The sequence below is a fragment of the Lemur catta genome, chromosome 7, assembly GCF_020740605.2.
Source record: "Lemur catta isolate mLemCat1 chromosome 7, mLemCat1.pri, whole genome shotgun sequence".
Lineage (NCBI taxonomy): Eukaryota > Metazoa > Chordata > Mammalia > Primates > Lemuridae > Lemur > Lemur catta.
In genome coordinates this window covers 99,471,642-99,499,332 of record NC_059134.1, presented here as the reverse complement: position 1 = coordinate 99,499,332, position 27,691 = coordinate 99,471,642, and the positions used below count along the sequence as shown (strand labels likewise).

The window sequence follows — 27,691 nt, the reverse complement described above, 5'->3', positions numbered from 1 at the left end:
TGTCAAGACCCAGGTCTTCTCCAGTGAATAAGCTCCCCTTTACAAACAGGGAGCACCCCAGAAAAACAGGAAGAAGCTTCACCTGCCCCATCACAAAAGTAACTGAAGTATTCCTCAGGGGTTGTCCAGGCAGTGGAACCACCCCCTGTGGCAGCACCTCTGGCGGTGGGACCCCGACACCAGGTGATTCTGATGTACACCGCAGGTGACAGAACAGTGCCTTGGTCCTCCAGCCCTTCTGGTGACCCAAGACACACGGCTGCAGGGCCAGGGGCCAGGGTACCATGCTGAGGCTCCCGTCTTAGTAATATTAACAGCAGGTTTAAAGGAATATACTTTATTAATCTAGCTCTCAAACACCAGAGACTAAAATGCTAAAATGCAGCTGGAATTATAACAGTCTATTTACAGAGTGCTATCTGCAGGCCAGGTGAGCTGGGCCTGGTTCTTCCCCAACCACCCACCAAGCCCATCTTCCAAATAGGCCCAGGGCCACCTGCCACCTGCAGCAGAAACACCAGCACACAGAGGACATGTATATACACCTGACCAAGCCCCCAGCCATGGCATACCAGGAGGAGGGCACCAGACCAACACAGAAATGGACAGACAGACACAAACAGGAGTTGAGACCGCTGGCAAGGCCGTGGGCCTGCCTCAGTACTTCTTCAGGCTGTAGGCCAGGCTGCCGGGGACTCTGGTGCCCTGCAGCGGCGGTGAGTTCCAGACTGCAGAGCTGGTGCGCTTGTGGTAGCGGGGCTTGCTCTTCTTGAAGATGTCCTCCAAGTCCAGTGGGAGAATGATTCCAAAGAGCTCCAGAAGGTTCGGTGGGTGGTAGTACTGGTGGATTATGGCCTGGCTGAGCAGGGTGCCTGTGGGGGAATGCAAAGCTGGTCACTGCCTTGGGGCTCTATAAACCACCCCATTCTGTCACCCTCTCCAGCCCAGCATGCCTCTTTCAGGGCCTGCCTCCTGCCTGCACCAGCAAACACTGAGATCACTCTTACTCTACCTTCTCATTGCCTTTGCCAGCAGCGAACTTGCACAAAGTCCTCAAGAGTTCAGGTGGGCCAGGCACACGCTAAACCCTAGACTACGTGAGCTCACTGTCCCCCTCACCACCTGGGAGGTGGGTACTTATTCTCCCCATTGTGCAGATGGGGAGATGTGCCCAAAGGCACACAGCTAATAATGGCAGAGCCCAGGTTTGGAGACAAGTCCAACGCCACAGCTTAAGCATGTGACACCATCCTCAACCACCTTGGTCAGCAGCTTCTCATCAAGCCCACAGGGCCAAAGGTGCAGGATGCAGGCCAAGGGGACCCCTGGGCGGAGGCTGTGGGAGGATACAGCCCCAACACCAAGGCTGAAGCAGACCCCGGGTGATAAGGGAAACATGCCCCCCACCCCTGCTCAGCTCCAGGTGCTACTCTAAGGGCTCACATCACTCTCGATAAACCTTCTCAGCTGGGTCTTCTCATCACCACCATTGCACAGATGAAGGAACTGTTTACGCCATCTTCAGTCAACTACGGTTAGGTGGCTTTGCAGCCCCTGCTTGCTGCTACCTCCCACATGACTTGACACTAATAGTTAAGGAGACTAAGGCAGATTTCAGTTACTTCGGGGTTCAAATGAGGTGAGACTCATGAAAGCAGGTTGTTTTATGTAGAGCACTAACCTGCTATGGGATTCTAAGCCTTTCCCTCTGGGGAATCTGCACCCCACCCTGGCCCCCAGTCCAGCAAACGCTGCAAAGCACTCACTGTACCCACAGGCCCCCATCCACTTGGGCAGGTCTCGCGCCCTGACCTGAGGAAGCACAGTCACACTCACCCACACTCCTGTCTAAATGCTGGGGCCTGTAAACTCCAGTCAAATCCTGCTCCAGTGCCCATGCCCCTCCTCAGGGCCTGTCCTGCCTTCCCCAGCTGGCTAGAAGCCCTGGCTCTAGCTCTAAGCACTCTTCCTAAACCCTGTCACCACTCGCAGCTCTACTCCTGCCCCGGGTTGCTTATTTGGGTCCAAGTCTCTTTGGCCCTGCTGGGTGGGACTCGAAGCCCACCAGCCTCAGGGTGCTCCACCCTCCCCTGGGCACAGGCCCAAGGCCAAAGTCTCAAGCCACCAGCCCGAGGGCACAACAGCCTCCCAACACCTGCAGTGGCCCACCCTTACTTCCAGGGCCCTGGAAAGTGAGGACGGGGAGGACCCAAGTGTCCTGGGGAGCCCAGGCCCTGCTCACCTCTAGCCCAGGTGGGGATGGGCTTCCGGGGCTGGGCCTCGTCATCGGTGGAGTCATCGCTGTTCAGATCCATCCCATAGTCATCCGGATTGATCTTGGGGGGTCTCTTGGGCCCTTGTGGAGTCATCTGATAGGAGGTACAATCTGGAGACTGGAAAAAATAACCCTCTGCTGCATTCCTGCATCTCACCACCAAAAGGTGCCGGTCACCTCCCCCCATCTCACAGGAAATACAAAAAGGTTCAGGGGTCACTTTTTAATTTTAAAAAGTCACAGGACATACAGTACTCTGCATCCTCCTTTTTCATGTTAAGTTATAATATACTGCAGATTTTTTTCCAGGTCAGTGTGTCTAGGTTCACCTCCTGGGAACAGCTCCAGGGGACTCTAGGATTTGCAAAGTAACCATCCCTTGTGGATGGACATTACTAACTCCCAAGTTTTCAGCATCTTAACTATGCTGCAATGAAAATGCTTCCTCGTCCTATCTTCTGTTTGGTAACAGAACTGAACTGAAAATAGAGTAAATGCACATCAACAGGAGCTGGCTAAATTCCAGCAAAACTGTCTGGTACACAGCCACTGAAAATAAGAAATTTATGTATGTGGAAATAGATGTCTACAATACAGTAAATGGGGAAAAAAATCAAACTGCCAAATTGTATGTGCCCATTTAAAAATATGTGTATGAGTATTCGAGAGAGAGAGTGAGAATCTGTGTGTATGCCTGTGTACAAAATGTAAAAATCCAGAGGCATACACACCAGCTTGGTTTTCCTGAGGGTCCCTCCTTGCATTTTTTTTAACTTTATATTCATAAAGTTCACTTTCTTTTTTAAAATGAATTCTACTTTTAGAATAAGAAAGAATATACGTATCAAAAATAGTAAAAACAACTGGGCCAAGTATAACTGTCCTCTTCCTTGGTGTCCTAACATATATAGTCTGTGCCTCCAGCTATTGGAAAGAGAGTGATCAGAGTGGGGGTCTCTTTCCTGGGAGCCCCTCCACCAGGGCCCAGGACGCACCTGCACGTCCACGGTCATGTTCAGGCCTTTGCTGGCCCCTGCTGCCTCCTTGGCTTTCTTCTCTTGTTCCTCTTGCAGCCTCTGCTCAACCAGACGCTGCTGTTCTTCCTAGAACCCAGGCAGCAACAGGGTGTTAGGGAGCCGTGTCCTGCCCTGCCCTCCCCACGCAGCCCCTGCAGCAGGAGCCCAGACCAGCCTACAGCGCAGACTCCATGGGAGCCGCCACCCTCAGAGCTCCCCTCACCTTCTTCTTCTCCTCCAGTTCCTTCTGCAGCCGTTCCTTCTGCAGCCGCAGGGCCTTCTCCCTCTCCTGCAGCTCCCTGAGGACCAAGCAAGAGCCCATCAGGGCAGCAAGCAGATCCCCAATCCCGTTCCATCCCTGCTAGGAAAGCCAGTCCCAGCAAAACATGTCTTAGATGGTGGGATGGCAGAATGGGCACCCGGCTTAGAGCCAATGGCTGCACTTTTGCCCCAAAGGCCAGGTGCGTGCACACTGAGGGTGCAGGGAGTGCGACCTTTGCAGTCTACCAAGATTTGGCCCCCACTCCTCCTCACAACTTAAGTCTCTAAGCCTCACTTCACTTTTACACAATGGAGATTATAACATGTTTCCTCCAGGGTCATCACAAGAATCAAATGGGATGATCCAAGCATATTAAAAGGATTTGTTCTGCGAAGTTTAGATTCAGTCAAAAGGCTGCACTTAAGGATCCGGAAGGCCATGTGTGGCCCCAAGGCTGCAGGTTCCCCACCCCTGCATGCTGCTTCTATTCATCCTAACCCACTGGATAGACATCTGGCTCCAAGCATGAAGCAAGGGAGGGTCTGCTGATGGGCTTGGGAATCACATCCACAACGCACTAGTTCATGACCCTGAACAGTCATTGAACCTCTCTGAACCTATTTCCCTGTCTGTCCAATGGAGCTGACAGTCCCACGCCACAGTGGGCTTCAACTGAGGATTCAACAGAGAAACGTGGGTAAAGCTGCAACATTATGACTATCACACCATTGCCTTCAAAGTCCTCAGCCCTGCTGGCACCATGCAATTCTAAACCACATACGTTAACTGCTCCCTGCACTTTCTCCCCTTCCCAGACTCGTACGTCTGATTCTGCCAGAGGGGGATCAGGAAAACTTTGTGTCGATCAGATGGCCCTGATGCAGTCCAGCCCTCTGGCTGTGACTCCTCACTTCTCCAATAAGCCTACAGCCACCCAAAGATGGACACAGAAAAAAGTGCTGCCTGGTGTTTCCCAGGAGGCACAGGTAGGAGAGGGGACAGCTGCCAGGCCTGCATGTCTGCACACACATGCCGGCACAGTTCTCTACGTCCACATTCAAGGGCATGGGGTCCCACACCTATCTCCTGCCCAACAGTGAGTGCGGCTTATCCCCTTTGGTGTCCCCGGGACTCAGCAGAGCCAGATGCAGGGTAGGCCTTGGATAAATGCCTGTAAAACTACATGTGGAATTCCTGTCTATTGCACAGAGACCACTGCATCTGCAGAGCTGGAAGACCTCAGGGGTGCCTGGATCCACAGTTTCCAATGGCGGGCAGTTGGAAATGGTGGTGGGGCAACCTGAGTTATCATCACCACCAGGGGAGGTACATTTATTTAGTGGGGACAGGGGCCAAGGATGCTAAGCTCCTGCAATGTACCACAAAGATCTCTTCTCCCCAAAATGCCCGCGGTGGCCCTGTTGAGAAATACCAATTCATTCTATGATCCCCCCCAGCCCTGTCAGTTGAGGAAAAGACACCAAAGGGGTCAGCACATGCAGTTGGAGGCGGAACCAAGACAAGGCGGGCCTGCCCATTACTCCTTGAATCTCCTGCAGCCAATGGGCAGCCTAGCCAGGTGGGCCACCAGCTGTGGGCCTCTGGGTTTGGAGCCAAGGAAAGCACCTGCAATCCCGCAAGTGGAAGTGGGGGCTGCGCCTAGGTGAGGGCCACACACAGAGGGCAGGCGCTTCCTGGCCAGCAGGCCCCTCACCTCTCAGCCTGGAGCCGGTCCTGCTCCCGCCTGCGCTCCTGCTCCGCCTGCTGCCGCTCCTGCTCGCGCCGCTCCTGCTCCCGCTGCTCAGCCAGCCGCTTGGCCTCGGCCACCTTCCGCAGCCGCTCCTGTTCCTCCTCCTTCTTCTTCTGCAGAAGCTCCTGGTGCCGCCGCTCTTCCTCCTCCTGAGACGGAGAGCAAGGTCGGGCGCTATGGCCAGGCCTGGACCACAGAGGCAGGACAGTGGCCCACGAGGAGGGAGGAGGCTGAGGGAGGAGGCCTGCCCCCGCCACAGCCCAAGTGCCTCCCACCAACCAACACAGGGGCAGATCCGCGGGACACCCCAAGGAAGGCTTTGCAAAAATCACCACCACCAGCCTGAAAAAGCATCTTGTGACAACTTCTGCTGCTGCAGCAGCAGATTCAGCAGGTGAGGGACTCTGGAGCCATACTTAGCTGTGTGACACTGGGCAAGCTGCTTAACCCCTCTGGGTCAAGGTTTCCTCATCCATAAAATGGGGACAACAGTCATATCTACACCACACGGAGTTGCTGAGTTTATAAGCATAACACACTTAGAACAGTGCCTAGCACAGAGTAAATAAGAAACCTTAGTTATCAGTTACATAAGCCCTAATGACAGATCCGCATTCCTAGTCTCATAAGACTGAGAGTCCCCAGGAAGAGCTGGGTGGAACATTCCAGGGATGGATCGTAAGAGCAATCATGTAGAGAACCTTTAGCATGTGCCGGGCACTACCTGAACACTTTACATACATCAACACATTTAATCCTCACAACAACCCTATCATGTAGACACCACTGCTGCTTGAAGTAATGGAAGCACAGAGAGGTCAAGTAACCTGCCCAAGGTCACATGGCTAATAAATGACACAGCTGAGATGGGAAGTCTGGCTCCAAGTGCATGCACTTAACTCTTCAACTGCCACTTCTACAGAAGGCAGGTTCTGGTCACCATCCCCCTCCTGGAGGCATTTGCCGAACCTCCTTCTGGGCTTGAAGCAGCACCACTGCCAGGAGCCACCTCACAAAGTGGGGTGCACCCACCAGGTCCCCATGGCGCTTAGACAGTGCCCGTCCCGCTAACCTCCTCTCTAGGGCCTTCCCGCATTCGCACCTGTTGCAGCCACCTGAGCCTGCGCGCCTCCTCCTCTTGCTTCCTGCGCGCCTCCACCTCCTCCATCTTCTTGGCTGCTGCCTTTTTCTTGGCTTTCTCCTCTGCCAGCCGCTCCTCCTTGGCCTGCAGAGCCCACCCACATGTGCCCATTGCAGCAGCCCCACACTCAACCCTGCAGTGTGGGGCCCAGAACCCTGCGTGACAGGCATTCCCTGGCCCTGCACACCTAGCTTGTTCCCCACAGCCCAGGGAAGAAGACGCCAGAAGCTGGTCCTGCCCAGGAGCATCAGACCACCCACTCGTGAAGGGCTGCTGGGAAAACCCACAGCTGAGAGCTTCGACCCTCAGCTTAGCTCTGAGTGGACTCCAGGGCCTGTGTGGCAAACAGGAGAGGGGTACAGGGCCTCAAACCCATAACTTTCTAAGGAGTCCAGTCCCAACCCTTGGGCCACCAAATCTGAACTGCTTGGGCCCCCCCAGGGCCCAGCCTACCTGAGGCTCGGCCACCCCAGCCCAGGCTCACACCTTCTCAGTCTTCTCATCGATCTGAGCAAACTTCTGCTCGATCTGCTTCTTCTTCTCCTCCTTCATCTGCTCCACCCGCTCGCGGGCCTGTAGCACCTTGCGGAGGCGCTCTTCACGCTTCCTGCGGGACACAGGGCAGTCACCGGGAGCCCCGCCAAGGCTGGGGCAGGCTGGGGCCGGGAGCCAGGCCACTTACAGTTTCACCTCCTCCAGCCGCCGCCTCTTGTCCTCCTCCACCTTCTGTCTGCGCAGCTGCTCGGCCTCCTCCTTCCGCCGCAGGTTTTCCAGGCGCTGCCGCTCCTTCTCCTGTGGGGGTGAGGGAGAGACAGGACGTGAGGGAGGACAAGCCCCCTGACCCCAAATGCTGCTCAGTCCCCAGCAGCCCACAGCCACATGGGTGGCAGCATCAGAATGGTTCTTTTGGTTTTTTTTTTAATAATTAAAAAAAAAAATTTTTAATTTTGAATATTATATCTTAATAATGGAATGCTTCACAAATTTGCGTGTCATCCTTGTGCAGGGGCCATGCTAGTCTTCTCTGTATTGTTTCAATTTTAGTACATGTGCTGCTGAAGCGAGCACCAGAACAGTTCTTAGAGGTGGAGATGCCCCCAACATGCCCTCCGTCCCCACCCAGGCCAAGGCCAGCATCTCCCCTGCCTCCTCCCAGGAGCACCCAACTGCCTCCTACCCAAGGGCCCAAGCCATAGGTGCCTCAAGTGAGCCCTGCCAACTTGTAGGCAGCATAAACATCAGGCTCAAAATTGGATTTATGCACGGATTATAACTATGTAAACAGTGCATTTGAAAAGAAAATGAAGAAAAGAGAGAAGAAAGTCCCTTAAGAAAGGTCAGAAAGGGAGCTTTGAAAGTCACAGTTAATCATCCCCTATTTAAGGGGGTGGTAGGTACACAAGTGTTAATCCCAGCACTCCCTGGCCAAGGACAAGACTGGTGCTTGTCCCAGAATGAAGCCCCACACCCATCACCCCAACCTGGCTCCCACCAGACTCCTACCACTGGGTTCAGTCCCAAGCAGCCACCTCTGTCTCCCCACTGGCTACTGTTGATATCCCCCGGCCCCTGGCCCTGACCCCAACAGAGAAGCACTCCCACCTAGAGACCTGGCCCGAAGGTACTACATCCTCTTAGAGATGAAGAGAAGGGGCTCTGGTCATGGGTAAGATAGAGTAGACACACACTACCTATTTCCCCCTCCGAACACAGCTACAAAACCTGGACAGGACACAAAAAGCAGTCACTTGAGGCCCCTGAAAAGAAAAAGGATCAGGCAGATGGGAGAAGACCAGACTTCCAAGCAGTATCCCACAGCGGTAAGTTCGCCATTATCTTTCCTCCAGCCTAACTCATGTGGCCTGAAACCCCAAAGGAGTTGCCAGGGTACAGACAACTCCAGGAAAAGCCCTCCAGTTCTGACTCGAGGAGCAGAAAGGAAACATCCAACACTCAGTGCAGAAACTTTGTTTTTGGTTTTTTTTCTCTTCTCCTTTCCCTTGTACTCTAGCCCACAAGAACCTTCACAGTGAAATCTCTGAGGAGAACCTTCCTCTCCAAACTATGGAGCTGTGATCCCAAAAGTCTGAGCCAAACCCTGTTTATTGCTCTTGTCTTTCTCCATCCCCCTGATAGGTGGCCCTGGACATGGTCATGGAAACACACAGCAGAGCAGGGTAACCAAAGCCCCAGTTTCCCAGCTGGAGGACAGAAGGAGGAGCCTCAGAGAACCAGAAAGTGCTGAAGAGCTCAGGGAAATAATACCACAGGTTTACTGAAGAACTCCGGGGTGCAACTCCAAGCTGCAGATGCTAGGATCTGACCCTAGTTGTCACACCAAAGACTTTGAGAACTAAACTAACAGACCACTTTCCGGGTCCCAGACTGACTTCAGACTAGAACACACCCAGGACAGAGCTGAAGACCACAGCAAAGCCTCTGAAATTGGAACTAACACTGGAACCACGTCCTACAGAAGGCAGGCTGGAACCTTCAGCCTGAACGTAACCAGGCCAATTGCTGCTAAATTGCAATGTTGATAAAAATATCAATATTCTCCATACATTTAAACAAGACCCAGAGTCTCATAGCATAATATCCAGGATACAATCAAAATTACTCAGTATGCAAAGAACCAGGAAAATCTCAACTTGCACGGGAAAACACAATCAACAGACACCAATGCCGAGGTGACACGATGCTGTAACCATGTGACAAAGACTTTAAAGTAGCTATTAAAAAAATGCTCCAACAGTCACCACAAACATTCTTGAGACAAATGGAAAAACAGAAAATCTCAGCAAAGAAATAGAAGATATAAAGTACCAAAATGAAATTTTAGAGCTAAAAATACAATAACCAAAATTTGAAAACTTAGCGGATGGGCTCAACAGCAGAATGGAAAAGACAGGACAAAGATAGTAAACTTGAAGATAATTCAATAAAAATTATCTAATCTGAACACAAAGAGAACAAAATATTGAAGAAAAATTAACAGAGCCTCAGGGAAGTATAAGACAATACCAAAAGGTCTTCATTTGTGTCATCAGCATCCTACAAGGAGAGGAGAAAAGGGAGATGCTGAAAAAAATGTGAAGAAATAACGGCTTAAAACGTCCCCAAATTTGGTGAAAGATATAAACCTATGTTTCAAGGTCAGTGACTCACAAAAAAAAAGGGAATCAATCCAAAGACATTTATGACCAGACATACTATAATCAAACTGCTGAAAACTAAAGAGAAAGGAAAAACGTCAAAAGCAGCCAGAGAAAAAAGGACCCATTACCTGTAGGGGAACAACAATTCAAATGACTAAAGATTTCAGAAATCATAGAGGACACACGGAAGATTTTAACATGCTGAAAGAAAAGAACTTTATATCCAGTGAAAATATTCTTCAGAAATAAGAGGTGAACTAGGTATCCTCATTCGTTGCCAGTATACCTGTGTTAAAAGAATTGCTTAAGTTCTTCAGATAGAACAGAAATGATACCAGAAGGAAATGTGAATATCAGGAACAAAGGAAAAGCAACAGAAGTAGTAGATTATCTGAGTAACTAGAAAATTCTTTTCTTTTCTTTTTGAGTTCTCTAAAATGTTTGTTAGCTGAAAGCAAAAATGATAACATGTCTAATGGGATAGTCAATGTATATAGACGTAATTAATAAGACAACCATAGCATACAGTAGGGAAGAGGAAAGGACAGATATGGGGTGAGGTTTCTACATTCCAAGGGAACTGGTAAACAGATTCTAAACAGACTGTGAAAAGTTAAATATGGAATATCCAGAACAACCACTGAAAAACTCTCCAAAATGATATACTCAAAATCACAATAGATAATTAAAATGGAATACTAAAAGATGTTCATGTAAATCCCCCCAAAAGACAAGAAGAAACAGAGGGAAAAACAAAGAGAACAAGCAGACAAAAAAAAAAAAAGGTAGACCGAAATCCAAACATACCACTAAATATAAATACATCAAATAAGACATTGTCAAAGTGAATTGAAAAAAAGAAAACCTGGCCCGATTATATGCTGTCTATAAGAAACTCACTTCAATTACAATTATTTAGGTGGATTTGAAAGCATCATGTTGAATAAAGGAAGCTAATGTCCAAAGACATCATATCAGTCAATATAATTTATATGACATCGTCAAAATGATAAAACTACAGAGATGGAGAACAGGGGTGGGGGTGTGTGTGACCATAAAGGAGTAGCAGGGGGCATTTTGTGGGTGATGGAAATGTCCTGTACCCCAATTGTGGTGACGTTACATAAATTGACACGTGTTATAATTCATATTTAACTGTACCCTCAAAAAGTCCACTTTACTGTAGGTATAATCATTTTTTTCTGATCATTTTTTAAAAACATAGTACACTGTTTAAAAGATGAAGAGAGACATGGAAGGAAAGAGATGCCAGGAGCTATGGAAGCCAAGCTGGTTATAGACATAGGCCTTTGGGGGCCCCATGTGGAAGGAGGGGGTGGCCTTCTCCAACTACCCAGACCTTGCTTCTCCTGCCAAACCATACCTGCCTGCTCTCCTGCTAGGAAAGCCCCTCAAAAGCAGAGGCCAAGTGGCACCAGGCACCATCACCCCCACCCCACCTTCTTCCTGCTCCGTGAGCCAGGCAGACTCCAGCTTTCAGCACAGCTCAGCAGTGCAGGTTTTCATCCCAAAGCTGGAGTCTAGTTCCCCAGCGCAGGTCAGAGAACTCATCCTGTTGCATTGCCAATTTTATAGAAGAAAACTTGGTGCTTTGGAGCCATTCATGTCACAGAATCTGTGTTTCTCCTCTGTCCAACCCACAAATGTAGGCTGTCCCTGCTCTCTAGGAGGTGGCCAGCAGAAGGCAGGAGGAACCATAAGCACGAGCAGCCCCACCTGTGTCCAAGGCCCTCCCCTGAGCAATCTCTGCCACTTGATACCTGGCCCTGTGCTGGCTGCTTGACACTGTTACTCTCTGGTTCACCAAATCTCCATGTAGTACCCAACTGGTCTCTTCATTTGTGGCCCAGGAAACTTAGGCCCAAAGGTTAAGAAACTTGTCCAAGGCCCCAAGGCCCCTGCAAACTTCCTGGGCCCCAGTCTCCTAGCTAAGGACTGTCTGCACCCACCAGATGCCTGTGTAGGGACCTGGGATCCTCAAAGCAGGGAAGGGCAACTTCCTGGGCCTCTCAGTCACGCCCATGAGACCTGCAAGGCTCTGATCAGACTGGATGGGGCACAGGTGGCCCCTCATAGGAGGAACAAGTCCAAGTCTTCTGGACGCTGTGGGCCCAGGTGCCTAGCAGAGGCTTGGCGTGAAAATAGGTGCGTGAGGCCACACAGCCCGCTTGCTGTGGTATTGGAAGGCATGCTGTCACCTTGTCCAACCAGAGGTGACAGGCGTCTGTTCAGGAGAGGCAAGTTCAGGGCCCACCTGGCCAGCTGCTGCAAAGCCCCTCCCACCCCTGAGCCCCTCAGCTGGAGGCAGAGGCTCTCCCTGCTGCCACAGAGCATCACTGTGTGGCCGGGAGGAAGAAAGCCTGCAGGAGCCATAGGAGCGAAGCAGCTGTAGCCTTGGCAACTGGCACAGATTGCTGCGACATGGGGCTGAGTGGGTCCCATTTCTCTGAGGATCCTTGCTCATGGCCAGGGGCCTGGCTCAGCTCAGCTCTGAGGTGCCTGAGAAGAGAACAGCTCCTGTGGTTTGTTTCTAGACACCGCCACTGACAGTTCCTCTGTCACCTGGCATGGCAAGACCCAGCCTCCAGCCTCAGTTCAGACCCAGACTTCCGCTCCCCTACCACCTCCCCAACTCAAGGCTATGCACAGGTCTGTGACCCAATCATCATCATCTCAGCATCTCTAAGGGACCAGAGACAACTTGTCTGTTCTCTTCACAGACCCACAGATCCTGAGTGGGGCCCAGTCTTGGGGAGATGGCTGTCGGGGAACACTTCAAGCTGTGGCCCTGGTGCATAGCCACAGGCCTCATGCTCCTTGCTTCTTCCTAGGAGCAGAGTTGAGGGCAGAGAGGGGACTGCACAGGAAGGACACGGGCCCCAGAACTTCTGGGTGCCTCCAGCCAGTGCACCCCCACTGCCCATGTTCCTAACGCTCCCCTTCCGCTTACAATGTTAGTGCGTCTACAGGTGCTGTCAGTGGTGGAGGGAGAGGGCTACCGCAGGTAAGTGCTAGGTGGGGCTAGGTTACCACACAGGAAAAGGCTTTACTTACAACGAAGCCGCACTGTGGAGGAGAGGAGACAAGGAAAAAGCCGAGTTAATGCCATGCAGAGGGCGTCCTGGAAGGCAGGCCATGCGCCCGGCTGTGCCAGCGTCTCGCGGCCTGCACCCTTTCACCAGCAGCACCCACCCACCCAGCCTCCTCTCACCTAACCCTCAGCCCCAGTGGTGAAGGTGTCCACGTGTGCCCCTCACTGTGCCCACTCAGACCCCAGGGCCATGGGGTGGCTGGGCAGTGCAGGGGTCTGTTTGGCCAATCCTGCAACTTCTCAGCCCAGAATCCGAGACTCAGGGCTCACACTGAGCCAGCCGAGCTTCTAGGCCACAGCCCAGAGCCCACAATGTCAGGACAAGGTCCCCAGATGTCGAGGCAGCTGTGGCCACAGAGGTTTGGGCCTGCCTCTGCCCAGACACACGCTACTCCCAGCAGCATAGGGGACAGACTGGAGCCTTCAGCCATGTGGCCCAGCTCCTGCAAAGCCCAGCCTGGGACATGGGCTCCCTCACCTTGGGGTCCACACGCAAGGGAGTGTTGCGCTTAATGAAGGACTTCATGACGCTGCCACGGGGGGCTGAGGTCGGGGTCATGAGTATCTGGTTCCTCTGCACCGTGTGCAGGAAGGTCCGGAGGGGCCGCACCACCTGCAGACAAGGACCAGCGTCAGGACTCAGCAGACAGGGCAGGGAACACAGGGAGGCCGGGTTCTGGATCACCTTGCTGGCCGGACAGGGCGAGGAGGGGGTCTTGCTCCTGGGAGGCTGCAGCTCCTCGTCCTCCAGGTGTAGCTCCTCATCCAGCTCACTCACTGCCTGCTTATAGCTGCGCTTCCTCCTGCCAAGGCACACACAACAGCGTCACAGGGCAGACCGCCACAGCCCCAGCCACACCCCACAAAGGTCACCCGTGAACAAAACTGGGCCCAGGCCGTAGGCCTCTAGACTGAAAGGGACTACAGAGCTGGGGTCTCATGATCGACCCTCTGCTGCCTACTCAGAGGAAGGGAGGTGACCAGTCCAAGGTCATTGCCAGTAACAGGGTCAACCATTGGGTACCCCATTCCAGGCCAGTACCGGTCCTGTAAGCATGAAGCCACTTCCTTCAGAGAACAAGGCCATACCCTGGTCAAGAGGCTAGGGAGCCCCTGACCACACATCCAGTCTCCCTGAGTGAGGATTCAAGGTCACACTCCTCTGGGCCCCTCAAAACCGAGTCACCCACACGCCCCTTCCTAGACGCAAACCTGACACTCTGAGGTGGCTCTTTGGGCCCATCTGCTTGATCGGTCTTGACCTCTGTGAAGAGAGCAATTTCAGCAAGGCTGCAGGAATGACGGCAGCAGGGTGACCATGGAGGGGTTAGGGGAAGGTGTGCCCTGGCAATTGCTGCCTTGGAAGGAGCAAAGCTCCTTCAAACATTAGTGTTAGCACTGACTGGCCTTGAGGAATTTATAGACATCAGAGCCCGGGTTGCTCCCTGGAGCCCACAGACCACTCCCCCCAGGCCTGGCCTCTGTGACAAGCATGGCAAGGCAGGACAGTTCTATCTAGGAGGCCCCTTCCATGCCCCACCCACCTCTAACAGTAAGAGCTGTGTGCAGATGCCTCCCAAAAGCTGAAGCTAACAGCTCCTTGCATAGCTTCTAAATCCCACTCCTCCTGGCCCTTCCAGCTGGTGTAGCAGTGACAAGAGGAGGGGACAGCTCCCACTACAGGGTCAGTACATTCTGTTTCACTGCTAGGAGAAAGCACCCCTTACCCCGAAGGTTCCTTGTAGCAGCCCTGGGGACTGTGGGGCTGGCATACCATTGACCTTGACCCCATGGTAAAGAGGAGGAAGCCATGTGCAAGATCTCACAGCTTTAGTCCTCTTCCCACCAGTGAGAGAAGTGCCCTTCCCAGGTAGACGTGAGCCAGACCCTGGACACCCCCAGCAGTCTGGGAAGCCAGGCAGAGCTCCAGGCCCGCTCCCAGAGCCCACAGTTCTGCTGCCCTCTTTAGGCAGGGAAGGACCTACAAAGATGCCAGAGACAAAACAGGAGGCCAGGGAGGTGTTCAGACTCCCAGCCCACAGTTCTTCCCACTGCCCCTTGGAGTCAGGCTTAAGGCCTTGACCTGGCCCTTTCACATTAATACCCCAGTTCAGTACCCTCCCCCGTGTCCTGCCCCAGCCAGTCATGGACACTCGTGGGGCACTCAGCAGCAGCTCCATCTCAAAAGTGGGAGAGGGAAGATAAAGACTCAAAGGAGATCCATGCACTTCCCTAGCCCAGTTTAATTTATCTTTGGCCTATTAGCTCAGAAAATGGGGCTTCCTCATCCCCAGCGAGAAGGTGAGGCCAAGGCCACCAAGGCCTGCTGCACCTCGGGGGATCTGCATGCCAGCCAGAAACACTCACCTTGCTGCCCTTCAGAGAGCGTTTCCTGGCCACTGACTACAGACTTTGGGTCGGGCGTACCAAGGGCAATCTTGGTGGCACTGTGGAGCCTCAAGTTATTCCCATCGTTCTCAGGGGCCTGCAAGAAGAACTAAGGCTTTAGGGTTCCCATTTGGAACCAAGGTCCAGGATGGCTGCAGTGCAGAGCAGGGGCCCTGGACGAGGCCTCCCTTCCCCAGCCAGCTGCCTCTTACCTCTGGCTCTGCCGACTCCACAAGCCCATCCTCCTTGCTGGGCTTCTTCTGCTTGGGGCTGAAAGCAGAGCAGGGACACTGTGGGAACCTCAGCCAGTCTAAGCCCTCCCTCACAGGGAGCTCCTCCCCCACTCCCTGGGGTAGGGACCCAAGGGGTCAAGGCCCAAGGCTCTGGCCCGGCCACAAACCCACAGCCCCTTTGTAAGATGGGAGGACAGCTCATAGGCTATATCCACTCCCTGGCATTCACCTCCCTCCCTAGGCTCCACTGTCCCTGTCCACCCCCAAGCCCTGGAACTCAACTCACCCAACTTTCTGGGGTACCTCAACATTCAGGAGCCTCTCTAGGTAACTGTGACCTGAGGGAAAAAACAAAGGAACAAAAGATGCCATCAAAGCAGATGGGTGCTACTCTAAGAGGTCTAGGGAATGAGGTTCTGGCCCGGACTTAGCCACTGTTCCCTGTACTAGCCATGGCAGCCCCACTGTGCCCTGGGCCCTTACCCTCAGCTCACATCCTAGCATCCTCAACAGAGCTGCTGGCTTTATGTCCCCTGCTACTTCCTAGCTGGGAACATGCCTGTCTGAGGGCACAACTTGTCTCCTTCACTGGGCTGGGAGTATCTGGGGAAGGGGGACGATGTCTGACACAGCTCTAGGCCTCCAACTCCCAGCATGGGGCCCAACACAAAGCAGCTTTTTCATTCAACAAATACTCACTGATTGTCTACTGTGTACTGGGCCAGGTCCCCAGGACCCAATCGTGAGTAAAACAGACATAGTCACTGTCTGGTCTTGATAATAATAATCAGATAATCCTATCAGGCCGGGCATGGTGGCTCACGCCTGTGATCCTAGCACTCTGGGAGGCCAAGGTGGAAAGATTGCTTGAGCTCAAGAGTTTGAGACCAGCATGAGCAAGAGCGAGACCCTATCTCTACTAAAAATAGAAAAAAAATTAGCCAGGTGTGGTGCACACCTGTAGTCCCAGCTACTTGGGAGGCTGAGGCAGGAGGATCACTTGAGCCCAGGAGTTTGAGGCTGCAATGAACTAAGATGATGCCACTGTACTCTACCCAGGGCAATAGAGCAAGAATCTACCTCAAAAAAAAAAAAAAAAAGGAGAATTTTGAAAATGTGTATCCACTACTGGGAGCTTCACAGTTTCCCAATACCTAAAGACTTTTCTGATAAGATCAGAAAACAAATGTGTCGTTTTTTGATATTATATAACAAAGAATGTCAACATCTGGAAGATGTGCATAACTTGGTGAATCACCATTTTCCAAATGATCAATGTGAGAGGTTATAAAATCATACACAGCTAAAAGATCCATTCAAAAAGCAAGATAGACCAATGTGGAATCAATGACATTGAATTAAATATTTCAGATCCCACACTGCAATGAGCCTTTAAGAAACACTTGTTGTGTTGGGTATAATAACAAAGAATACACACAATTATTTGCAAAAGCTAGTAAGATATTCCTCCCTTTTCTAACTATACATCTGTGTGAGGCCAGATTTTCTTCATATACCTTAACCCAAATAGCAAAATGCAACAGATTGAATGCAGAATCTGTCTTCTTTTAAGCCATACATTAAAGAGATTTGCAAACTGTTGGATAATGACTACATTTTGTTTTAGAAAAGTTATTGTTTCATTAAAAAAACTTATTTTAACAAGTAATAGGCTTGATTATTTTAATTTATATTTATTTATTTTTGTTTGTTTTTGTTTTTTACCGCATGACTACAGCTGCATATTTTAATTTTTAATATTAAAATTTTAGTATCTTAAAGCCTTTAATATTGAAGTATTAAATCATATTAATATAAAAATAAATAGTATTAATATTTTTAATATTTTTAAATTCCTCAGTTTTAATTTCTGATACATTGATTATCAATAGACATATCCTAATAGTCAAGAGCTTTTTAAGGTCCTCAATAATTTTAAAAACTGGAAGCAGGTGCTGAGACGAAACTTGACTGACACTGGTCTAGGAAAAGGAAAAGCTCCTGCCCAGGCCAGGAGGCAGGGAAAAGAGGCTTTTTCAGGGAATGGAAAGATGGCTGGCTTGCCTGGCACGTCCTGAGCCACAGGAACGTAGCCAGAAGTAGGGCTGAGAGGCAGCCAGGGTACCGGCTAGCCACAGAGAAAAGGGAAGCAGGACCTTTCTTAGGTGTATCAGTCAGGCTCGGGGGTGAGGGGAACAGCTACAGGGCCAGGCAGGCAGTTATGAGTGGTGACTGCCCCCTCCCTCAATGTTCTCCCTGATGAGGGATCAGAAGGGCAAGAAGATACCCACAGGAATGCACAGCTACCCAAGCACAAGGACTGGAATGTTAAGTGCCACCATCATGCCACTGGGGCCTCAGAGCCAGTCTGCTGGCAGGGAGGTGGACTAAGGCCTGGCAGAGGGACCAAGGGGTTCTTCCCCAATGCACAGGTGGCCAGGAGCCCTAAAGAGGACACTCCAGAAGCCCTGAAGCAGCTGCCCTGTCCCCTGCCTGACCACTGCAGAACTGCTGCCTGGCGGACCTCTCCAGCAGGTGCACACCAGGCCAGGGGCAGGGGATTCATGTCCCCCACAGCAGCTCCTCATCCCAATACCCCACACTGGCTTCCTATCCTTAACTGCCAGTCTGTCTCACTTCCCCACTCCCCTGCTGCAGCTGTTTCCTTCCCCCAAAAATTAACAAGTTATACTCAAATCTTTGCATCTAAGGCTTCTTCTGGGGGAACCCAAACCCAGTCCCCACCTCAGAGTTGCCCTTGAGCCACAACCCAGAGCCTGGGGTCAGGAAGGCCTCCAGGAAGCCTCCTACCCGATCCCTGTCCCATGCCCCTGTAGTTCCTTATTCAGGGTCACCCTGACCACACCTACACTGAGCGCCAGGGACACAGCTATTCCTGGGTCTTACCGTTTGTTTTGTTTAAATAAGATTTACAGAGCATGTACCATACTCAAGTACTAAGATGGCTTCTCTACTCACATTCAAAGCAGGTGTTATCACCATTTCACAGATGGGGAAACTGAGGTTGAGAGAAGGGGTATGCCAAGGTCACCCAGGGTCTGTGTGACTCCAGATCCTGGATCTTGCTTCTTTCCCTCCCTCTTCCTTCCACCTCAAGGACAAGACTGGGCTTGCAGTCAGATAGACTTGGGTTACACGTGCCAATGAAATCAGGAGCTCACCCGTGAGCAGGAAAGGGGCCAAGGATGAAGTCCCATCAGAAGGGCATAGGAGCTGCAGATCTGGTTATCTGCCCTGCCAGGCCCTTCCTCCAGGTTCACCTGCGCCCTGGGCCCCTTCCCAGGATCAGATCCAGGCCTGAGGAAATCTCCAAGGCAGATCTGAACCACCTAGGTCCTTCATGGAATCCAAACACGGACATTGTGCCAGACTGCACATCGGCACACGCCCAAGCCCCAGTGCAGGCCCTGTCCCAGGCAGTGCTATTCGCCAGGAAGAAACCTGCCAGGGTGAGGTGCCCTCACCTGCCTGTCGGACCCTGCCTGGGGTTTCCCACAAGGCCTCCTCTGCAAGTGCCTACCTTTCTGGACAGAATGAAACATGTGGGGTTCAAGCCCCACTTCCCAACATATAGACTCTGTGGCCTCCTTAAGCCTCAGTTTCCTCCTCTGTGAAGTGGGGGAATCCCAACAAGCTAGCAGTGCTGCTGCAAGGCCCAAATTAAATGACCTTTGCTTTTTACAAATCTTAAGTACCAGGCAGATGCCAGCTACTATTTAATATGGATTAATATAAAACCTGGTCTGTTTTATCCTTTCCATCGGTCCACTGCTTTGCTCATGCTCTGGCCTGGACCCGTGCAGCAGCTGCCTACCTCATCTCCTGCTTCCTTCCCTGCCTTCCTCTTGGCCATTTGTCACAGGGTGCCAGGAACCTTCCAACAACCGTTATCAGGCCACTTCCTCTGCTTCAGAGGGTTGAGCTCAAGCTCCTTGTGAGGCACATGTGCCCCAAATACCCCATCACTTGCTATTTTAGGCCTCAGGGTCTTTGTACAAGCTGTTCCCTCTGCCAGGAATACCTATCCCCACATTTTTCCCACCTGGCAAAAGTGTAGCCATCCTTCAAAACTCTCCCAGCTCAGACCCCACCTACTCATGCAGCTGGCCCCAACTCTCTTCTGTGGCTCATGACACCTGCTCCCAGTGGGCAATGGTCCCCAGAGCTGAGATCTGATGATGACAATATCAGCTAACATTACTGAGCCTTCCTACACACCAGGTACCAATCTAAACATCCTGTGTAGGTTAATCAAAGCAAGCCTCACAATGAGCCTTTGAAGTGACACTATTATTATCCCCAGTTGACAGGTGAGGAGGCAAGGCCCATGAAATTTCTGAAACCTGCCCAAGGTCACAGGATGGGTAAACAACTAAGCAGGAGCCCAAACCCAGGCCGTCTGGCTCCAGAGCTATCTTGGTTCTCCCCCTCCTGCCCCTGATCAGATATTCAGTCATCTGTTCTCCCAGAATGAGCCTGCTACAATGAGAATTCACACCTCCAGACCAAACAGTTTTGCTAATAGGAAGCGGTACACAAACACAGTGAATTTAAATAGCTTCTGCAGCATAGGAAACGGGGAGGAAAACACTGGCCCTGGAGAAAAAGACCCAGGTTCCAGCCTCAACATGGCCATTAACCACAGGGACACTGTGGCCAACTCCTCCAACCTCAGTTTCCACATTTGTAAAACAAGAAGGTTGGGTTGGATCTGTACCTTCCAATACGGTAGCCACTAGTTACATGTGGCTATTTAAATCTAAAAGTAAAATGTAATACAATTTACGATTCAGTTCCTCGATCAGACCAGCCACATTTTGAGGACACAATAGCCACATGTGGCCAACATAGCACAGATAGGGAACATTTGCATCATCACAGAAAGATCTATGGGCAGCTCCTTGCTAGATGGTCCCTCAGAAACCCTCCATCTGAGCCAGGCACCAAGGACCACCCACCATGCCCCCGATATGGACGAGCCCCCAGACTCACAGATGATGCGGGCAGAGGCCGCTGGCTCTTCGGCAGCCTTCTTAGAGAGCCTTCTGCTTGTCCTGTGTACGGTACCCTCTTGTTTGGTCACCGGGGAGTACTTTTGGGCCAGCAAGTCTTGGGGACCCGGGGAGGACGGGGCAATCAGGCTACGCCTCGTTGACCGAATGTTCACAGGAGAGCCCGTGGGTGTGGAGAAGTTATGCGGCAGGCTGGGAGACAGCACCCGCTCCTGCCACGGACAGTCTGGAGAGTCAGGCGAGTCTCGTGGGCCTGGGGAGACACCTGCAATCCTGAGCTTGGAGGCAGACCGCCCTGTCCCGACCCCTCGACCCTTGGGGTGCTGGGGTGTAGTCATCAGGGAGCTCACGGTGACAGACTCCAGTCTCCCGGCCTCCGTCTTTTTGGGCGTTGATTCTTCAGCCAATGTCAGGACACCCTGTGAGGCTGGAGCTGTGGCTGAAGCTGGGGTTGGGGACGGAGCCTGAGACAGAGCCTGGATGGATTTCAACTGGGTGAAGTGGTGCTCAGCATTCTGGCGGTCTCTGAGGCCTATCTCCACCACGGGCACCAGCTGGCCCTGGGCAAGGTTGTCCTCAGGCTTCTTGGTCAGCACCGTAGGAGACTCAGGAGGGGATGAAGGTGTAGCCAATGTCATGGAGGCAGCTGCAGCAGCAGCTGCAGCTGCGGCCGCAGCACGAGTCACCCGTCGCAGGACCGAGCCATTCTCCCCCACCACCGTGGCCAGCTTCTGCACGTTGTCCTTGCTACGGAGGCGCCGGGAGCTCAGCTGGCTGCTCCGAGTCTTTCTGCGGGATAACCTGCCAGAGGCAGCAGAGCAGAGGCTGAGACAGCCCAGCAGGGCAGAGAGGCACCCCAAAATTTGAGCTGGGCACATCAGTCTCCCCAGGAGCCACCAGCTTGGATGGAACATGAATTAGAGGGCTTGGAGGCAAAAGATCTGAGGACCTCTAGCCCCGAGGACATTCCTATCTGAGCCTCAGTCTTACCAACTGTAAATTGGGGATAATGCCACAGTCCTCACAGAACTGCTAGGAAGATTAAATTCATACAAACCTCCCTCTCCCTGAAGTCACATTCTGCCAAGCCCTGCTGAAAACATTACACATGTGCTCTCACTTAACCTGCAAGGCAGCCCTGAGAGGTAGGTACCATCACCCCCACTTTAGGGATGAGGGAACTGACGCTCTGAGACATGGAAACTCAACCCAAAGACTGCTAAGGGGCAGAGTTGGAGTTTATACCCAGGCCTGACCCCAAGACCCTGCCTCTTTCTCCAGTGCTCTGCAGCCCGATCATTCTACGGGGAATTACAACAAGCATGGCGATAGGACAGGAGACCAGCTGCCTGGTCCACACCTCTGGTTGCTCTCACCTAAAAGGAGGTCGGTTTCTCTTTCTTGTCCCACCTCTGAAAATCTTTCCCATCCTCCAAGGCCCAGGTCAAATACCCCCAGCCCCACCACAAGCACACATGCACCATCTGGACTCCATGGTCTCAGGTCATGCTTTGCTTTCCTGCACCCTCCGGCCCCTCAGCATGACCCACGTGGCACCCATCACCAGCACTGCAGGCTGCTACTTCCAATCAACACCTTTGGAATCTAACTCTCCCAGAGGGCACCAAGCCTCCGCAGAGTCCACCTGCCCAGCTCGCCCTCCCCTGCCCCTACCTTTTCCTTATGGGGTCTCTGTTTTCATCCTGAACATAAGAAACCCGTCTCTTCTTCCGTCGGTTCTTCTGAGAAGGTGTTTTGGGCATCAGTTCTGGCTCTTTGCTGAATTCTCTGTTTGGTACAAAGAGGGTGACACTCAAGGCTGCCTGGGAATCACTCTCCTACCTGACCTAGCCCCTGCCCATTTCTTGGCAGTGACAGGTCAAGCTGGGGTGACCAGCACCAAGCAAGCTCTCCAAGGCCATGTGCAAGTTACTGGCTAGGCACTCAAGGTGTCCTCCTGGAAACATGGCAGGGAAGCAAAATCACACCCTGAGAGGGCCAGCCCAACCAACTATGGTGAACCAGGCAAGGGACTCTAATCTCTCCTTCTTCTTCCCATGACACTAAGTCCGGCCCCTAGCATACTGGGTACTCAGGAAGGATCCGACAGGCTGTCCATTCTGTCTGTCAAGTAGGGCTGTTCTGTCCCCAAGGCCACACATAGCAGCCCAGGAAGCCCCTGGAGTGCCCACCCCATCAGTGTGCCCCTGCCTTCACCTGGTGAACATGCGCTCAGCCTCCTCCTGGATCTCCTCGAGCCACACCAAGTCCTTATTGTCCATGTTGCAGAGAAACTCCATGAGCTTCTGGTCGCACAGCTCTAGCAGGTGAATGGGCCCTGGGGCTGTTGTCCCCATGATGACTGTGTCTGGTGAAGGCAGGAACAAGAGGCACAAGGGTTTAGGGTAGAGGGGTGGTACCTTTGACAGGGGAAGAGGCTGCCAGGCCACGCACAGCACTCACCTCCCAATCACCACAATCATCCAGTGTCTGAACCAGGGCCCTGCCCTGCACACAGCCACTCCCCAGAGCTGCAGAATTCCAAACACCAATCCCCTAGCCTCATTTCTACAAAAAGAAGGGCCTTCTACTCTACCTTTTCAATGCCTCCCCATACCCTCCCCCACACACAGCATGGCTGTCCCCCAAAATCCACATTTCCCAGCCAACCCTGCTATCAGTGGTCCTCCTTATAAACGGTCTTTTCTGGGCTTAAGATGACAGGGACTGCCACCTGCCTTCCTGGATCAGGGAGAAACAGCAGCCAATCCTGTGCCCCTCTCTCCCTGCCCAAACACAGTCCTGCTCTTACTCTGTGGGCTCTCCTCTTACTATTTATTTGTGGTTAAGGAAGGGCTAAGACAGCCACCATGTGCTTCATTTGAGCTGACCCCAGACATTAGGCCAAAGAACATCAAATCCAAGTGCCTCATTTCTTGCCCAGTGAATGGAAGGGCTTCCATGTTACAAAGGAGTAAGAAAATAGGGGTCCAGAAACTTCTCTCCAAGGGGGCCTCCCACAATCTTCTCCCTTAAGCTGAAATGCCCTAAAAATGGATGAAGGAACATAAAGGGAACTGATGAGTAATGTCTTGCTTTTAAGAAAACCTGCATCTACAAGAACCGAGCAAGGAAAAACACAAAACCAGTTTTTTCTTAAAAAAACTAGCCCATCAGGTATCCTTCTTAAGACTTGGTTATAAAATCACCACAAAAACCCCAAACAAGGAAATAGTAGTCACGCCTCTGTATCTGTGGGTTCTGACACCATGAATTCAATCAATCGCAGGTCAAAAATATTGGAAAAAAAAATTGTACCTGTACTGACCATGTACAGAAATTTTTCCTTGTCATCATTCCCTAAATACAGTATAACAACTATTTGCATGGTTTTTACATTGTACTAGGTAATATAATACTCTAGAGATGAATTAAAGCATACGGGAAGATGTGTGTATGCCATTTTATATCAGGGACTTGAGCACCTATGGACTTCGGTATCAGAGGGAGGTCCTAGAACCCATTCTCCATGGATACCAAGGGACAACTATATTCTATTACATCATAGCATGGCCTCAATGAATATCCTAACTGGTGAATGAATGAAAGAACAAATACATGGTGGAGGTTGTAAACCATAATAACAGACTGCACATCTCATGTGATGGCAGTGACTCACCGCCCTGATCTATACCTTCAAAACCAAGATGAACCATGCACAGCTCTACCTCCCACCTATGACGAAAGGTCCTGGAAGGAGGGCCTAAGTTGCTGACCCCTTGATCCCTCAAGGAGCTTAACACTAACAAGGTCAGGTTACAGCCTCATGGGACTTCCTAGGGCCTGACTTAGGGGAAACATTAGCATTTGTTCCTCAATAAGCTCTGCCCTCTGTCTGGAACATTCTGCCTCCCATTTTGTATGACTTGCTCCTCATCACTTGAATCCTCAGGGGACCCTGATCACAATCTAAAGTAGCCCCAGCCAGGATCCCATCCATTGATTTCAATTCTCTGCATAGCACTTGGGTGACTGTTTACCTATTTGCTTACCATCTGTCTCTGCCCACTGAATGTTTGCTCCCTGAGGGAAAACCCTGTCTGTCTTGTTTATCACTAAATGCCCAGAGCCCAGCAGTGCCTGGCAACAAGGAATACTTGCTGAGTAAATTAATTCGTCCATTAACTCTACACCTAGAAATAAACATCCTACAGGTGCCCCTCCCCACCACCACCACACAAGGGGCACCAAATGAACTCACTATGTACAAGTTAGGTCAGGCCAACACATGTCCAAAACCCCTGCTTCTAGATGCCAAGCACTACTCTGGGCAGGGCCAAATGGGCAGGATTGCACAGGCTTTGGGCAGAAACCTCAACTCTGCAGCCAGCCTGTCATGGGCAAGGCCTTTCCACAGCCATCCCTCTTGCTTCCCCCAGCCCCTCTGCACCAGGACAACAGCCCTGGCAAAGTGCAGGACCTCAGGTCAAGGTCAGCAAAAAGAAAATGCTTAAGGAAGATAATAAAGGTTTGCAGAGGAGCTGCAGAATGCAACAGCTGGCTAACTTTTTAAAAAAAATGTTTGTTCAAATTGGCAAAGTGGGTGAGAACTTCTTCCATAAAGTCCAAAAAAGCATTTGGACTTCTTTCGCGGGGAAGTTTGTTTTTGTTTTTAGCAGACCTTAGTTCGGCCATTTAAAAAGTCACCAAAGTTAGAACACAGGTGATCATGAGAAGAGTCAGTGTTCCAAGAACCAGGCTCCTGGGAGGAGCAGCAAAAACCTCATCTTCAGCAAGTTAAGAACCTCCATGCAGACCCAGAGCACCCAACATCCCACCAAGGGAGATCCTCGCCACAGTCCTCCTCCAATATTTCTCCCACACCGTACACCAGACTAGAGCTCTTACTGCCCTCCTCTGTGACTCCTGTTCTTTTGAAGGTGCAGCAAGTTGGGCACCTCTCTACCACACTTCGGTCATAATAGCTGGTCCCATTTACTGAGTCCTACTCCGTGCCCAAGCCAGACATCATATCATCTCACTTAATTCTCACCACAACCTCGAGGATACCCATGGACAGATGCGGAAACTGAGCCAAAGAGAAGTTAAGTCAAAGTCATTCGGTAAATCAGGGGCGGAGCCTGGATTTAAACTGTTCTCTTAACCACTAGGCTATACCGCCTCCTGGTTATCCACTTCTACAAGGCAGGGCCAGGCCTTGGCTCTGGGCAGCCCCACGAGCAGCCCACGGTAGCTGGATCGAACTGAACCGCTGACGCGAACGAGCTTGGGGAGTGACAAGACGAGGGGCGGCATCGGCCTCCAGAAATGGCCCGTTTAAAACGCCGCTCAGCTGGGGTGGGGACGGCGGGCGAGGGGATTTACTGTATGGAAACGCCATCTGACATAATTCCGCCAGAAAACCGGGTCGGTTTCGGGCTTCCTGCGCGTCCACTTCAACAGGGAGCCTCTCAGCCAAGAAACGAGCAGCGAGGCACCCGGGAGGAGGAGGGGACGGGGTTATTCTCCGGGGACTTGAGGGCCTAGGCGGAGGGTGCGGGACGGGCTCATCTCAGGCCCCAGGCAGGCCACCTCCCCACTTGGAAGAGGCGACCCTCACATTCCCAGGCCGCAAGGAGCGGGGATGGGGGAGTCACGCCCCTGGTCCGGAGTTGGCCGGGCGAGGGAGAGGGCGGAAGCACAAATCACTAACCACCCCCCAGGCGGCCCCTCGCACGCACTCACTTGCCTGCACCGCGTCTCCTGAGGGCTGCTCCGATCCAAGTCCAGCGGTCTCCCTAGCTGAGCCCCTGCCTGCCCAGACCCTCTCGGCCCCGGGCGTTCAGGGCCCACCGCACGGGAGTACCAACCAGGCTGCGCAGCGCGGGCGAAGGCTATGATTTTTAAAACTGAAGGCTCAGCCAATCCTCGGCAAGTTTGCCTGGACGGTTGCAAAACTCTAAGCCAATCAGATAACAGGAAGCACCAGTCAGGCTCCCTATTGGCTGCCTGGATCGGCAATCTGAGGGAGTAAGAGGCGGGGAAAGGAGGAGAAGACGCTTTAAGCCGCCTCAGCTTCCGTGAGCCTCGGCCCGCGGCTGAGGAAGGAAGCCCGGGTCGTGGAGGTGCGCGCGGCGCCCGCTGGCCCGGAACTACGAGCCCCAGCGTGCACTGCGAAGGTCCCGCGCGGCGCGGGAGGAAGCAGGATGCGGGGTGGGCGCGACCCCCAGGCTGTTCTCGTCCGGAGCCTGGCGCTTGGCCATTTCTGAGTCCAACTTTCTCCTCCTCACAAGGGGTCAACCTTCCGACCTCTGCCACTTTTGAGACGTAAAAAGAAAATGCTTTGTAAATCACAACAGAGAGTGTATGTGTATGGACCCTTTCGCCATCTCTTGGGCGACAGTAACCTGCATCCCACTTGTAATGGCCCGGTGTTTCTTCACAGCAGTAATTCTCAACCAGAGGAGGTTTCGCCCTGCCCCGGCCCCTCCCCGCCCCATCTGTCAATGTTTGAATATGTTTTGGTTTGTCGTGCACGTCCGTGTTCTTTGCAGCATTATTCACTATAGCCAAGAGGTGGAAACAACCTAACTGTCCATCAACAGATAAATGGATGTTTAAAAATATAATGGAATATTATTGAACTTTAAAAAAGGAAGTCCTGTTATACGCTACAGCGATCCCCAACCTTTTTTGCACCAGGGACTGGTTTCATGGACAGTTTTTCCACAGGGGGTGGGGGGGAGTTTCAGGGGGACGGAGTTTCAGGATGATTCAAGTGCATTACATTTATTGCGTTTGCAGCTGCTCCCCAGCGCTAGCATCACCACCTCTGCTCCACCTCAGATCATCAGGCATTAGATTCTCATGAGGAGCGTGCAACCTAGATCACTCGCGCAGTTTACAGTAGGGTTCGCGCTCCTCCCCAATATGACAGGAGGCGGAGCTCACAAGGTGATGCAAACGATGCGGAGCAGGTGTAAATACAGATGAAGCTTCCCTGGCTCACCCACTGCTGACCTCCTGTTGCGCAACCCGTTCCTCACAGGCCACTGGCCGTACCTGTGGGTGGCCTGGGGTTGGGGACACGAGTGCTACAGCGTGAATGAACCTGAAAGATGTTTTGCTAAGTCAAGCCACTTACAAAAAGGCAAGTACTGTATGGCCCCACTTATATGAGGTATCAAAAGTAGCAAATTCTTAGAAACAAAGTGGAATAGTAATTCTGCTTTCCGCAAGGCCTGGGGAAAGGGAGAAAGGGGAGTTGTTCAACAGGTATGGAGTTTCAGTTTTGGAAGATGAAAAAATTCTAGAGATCTGTTG

General features: G+C 51.9%; 1 protein-coding gene and 1 non-coding gene across 4 annotated transcripts; both read right to left on the bottom strand.

The window, feature by feature from the left end:
• Positions 1–321: 321 nt before the first annotated feature.
• On the bottom strand, positions 322–26,321 carry LOC123641278 (inner centromere protein). Of its 3 annotated transcripts, none has more exons than XM_045555860.1 (19): positions 26,114–26,321; positions 22,586–22,736; positions 22,043–22,156; positions 20,349–21,169; positions 15,622–15,673; positions 15,315–15,372; positions 15,082–15,199; positions 13,927–13,978; positions 13,400–13,517; positions 13,193–13,327; positions 12,678–12,689; positions 7,127–7,236; positions 6,931–7,051; positions 6,406–6,528; positions 5,268–5,452; positions 3,515–3,590; positions 3,271–3,378; positions 2,243–2,393; positions 322–872 (listed from the first exon to the last, which is right to left on the bottom strand). In XM_045555860.1, exons 2-19 carry the CDS (start codon positions 22,723–22,725, stop codon positions 658–660), a joined length of 2,709 nt encoding a protein of 902 aa, XP_045411816.1. In that variant the 5' UTR covers positions 22,726–22,736; positions 26,114–26,321; the 3' UTR covers positions 322–657. The 3 variants fall into 3 exon arrangements, with proteins under 3 accessions (XP_045411816.1, XP_045411817.1, XP_045411818.1); XM_045555861.1 differs by having other exon boundaries at positions 26,118–26,274; XM_045555862.1 differs by lacking the exon at positions 12,678–12,689 and having other exon boundaries at positions 26,114–26,274.
• LOC123643045 lies at positions 7,406–7,512 on the bottom strand. Its single transcript, XR_006736621.1, has one exon. It is a non-coding gene; the product is annotated as a U6 spliceosomal RNA (small nuclear RNA).
• Positions 26,322–27,691: the final 1,370 nt, after the last annotated feature.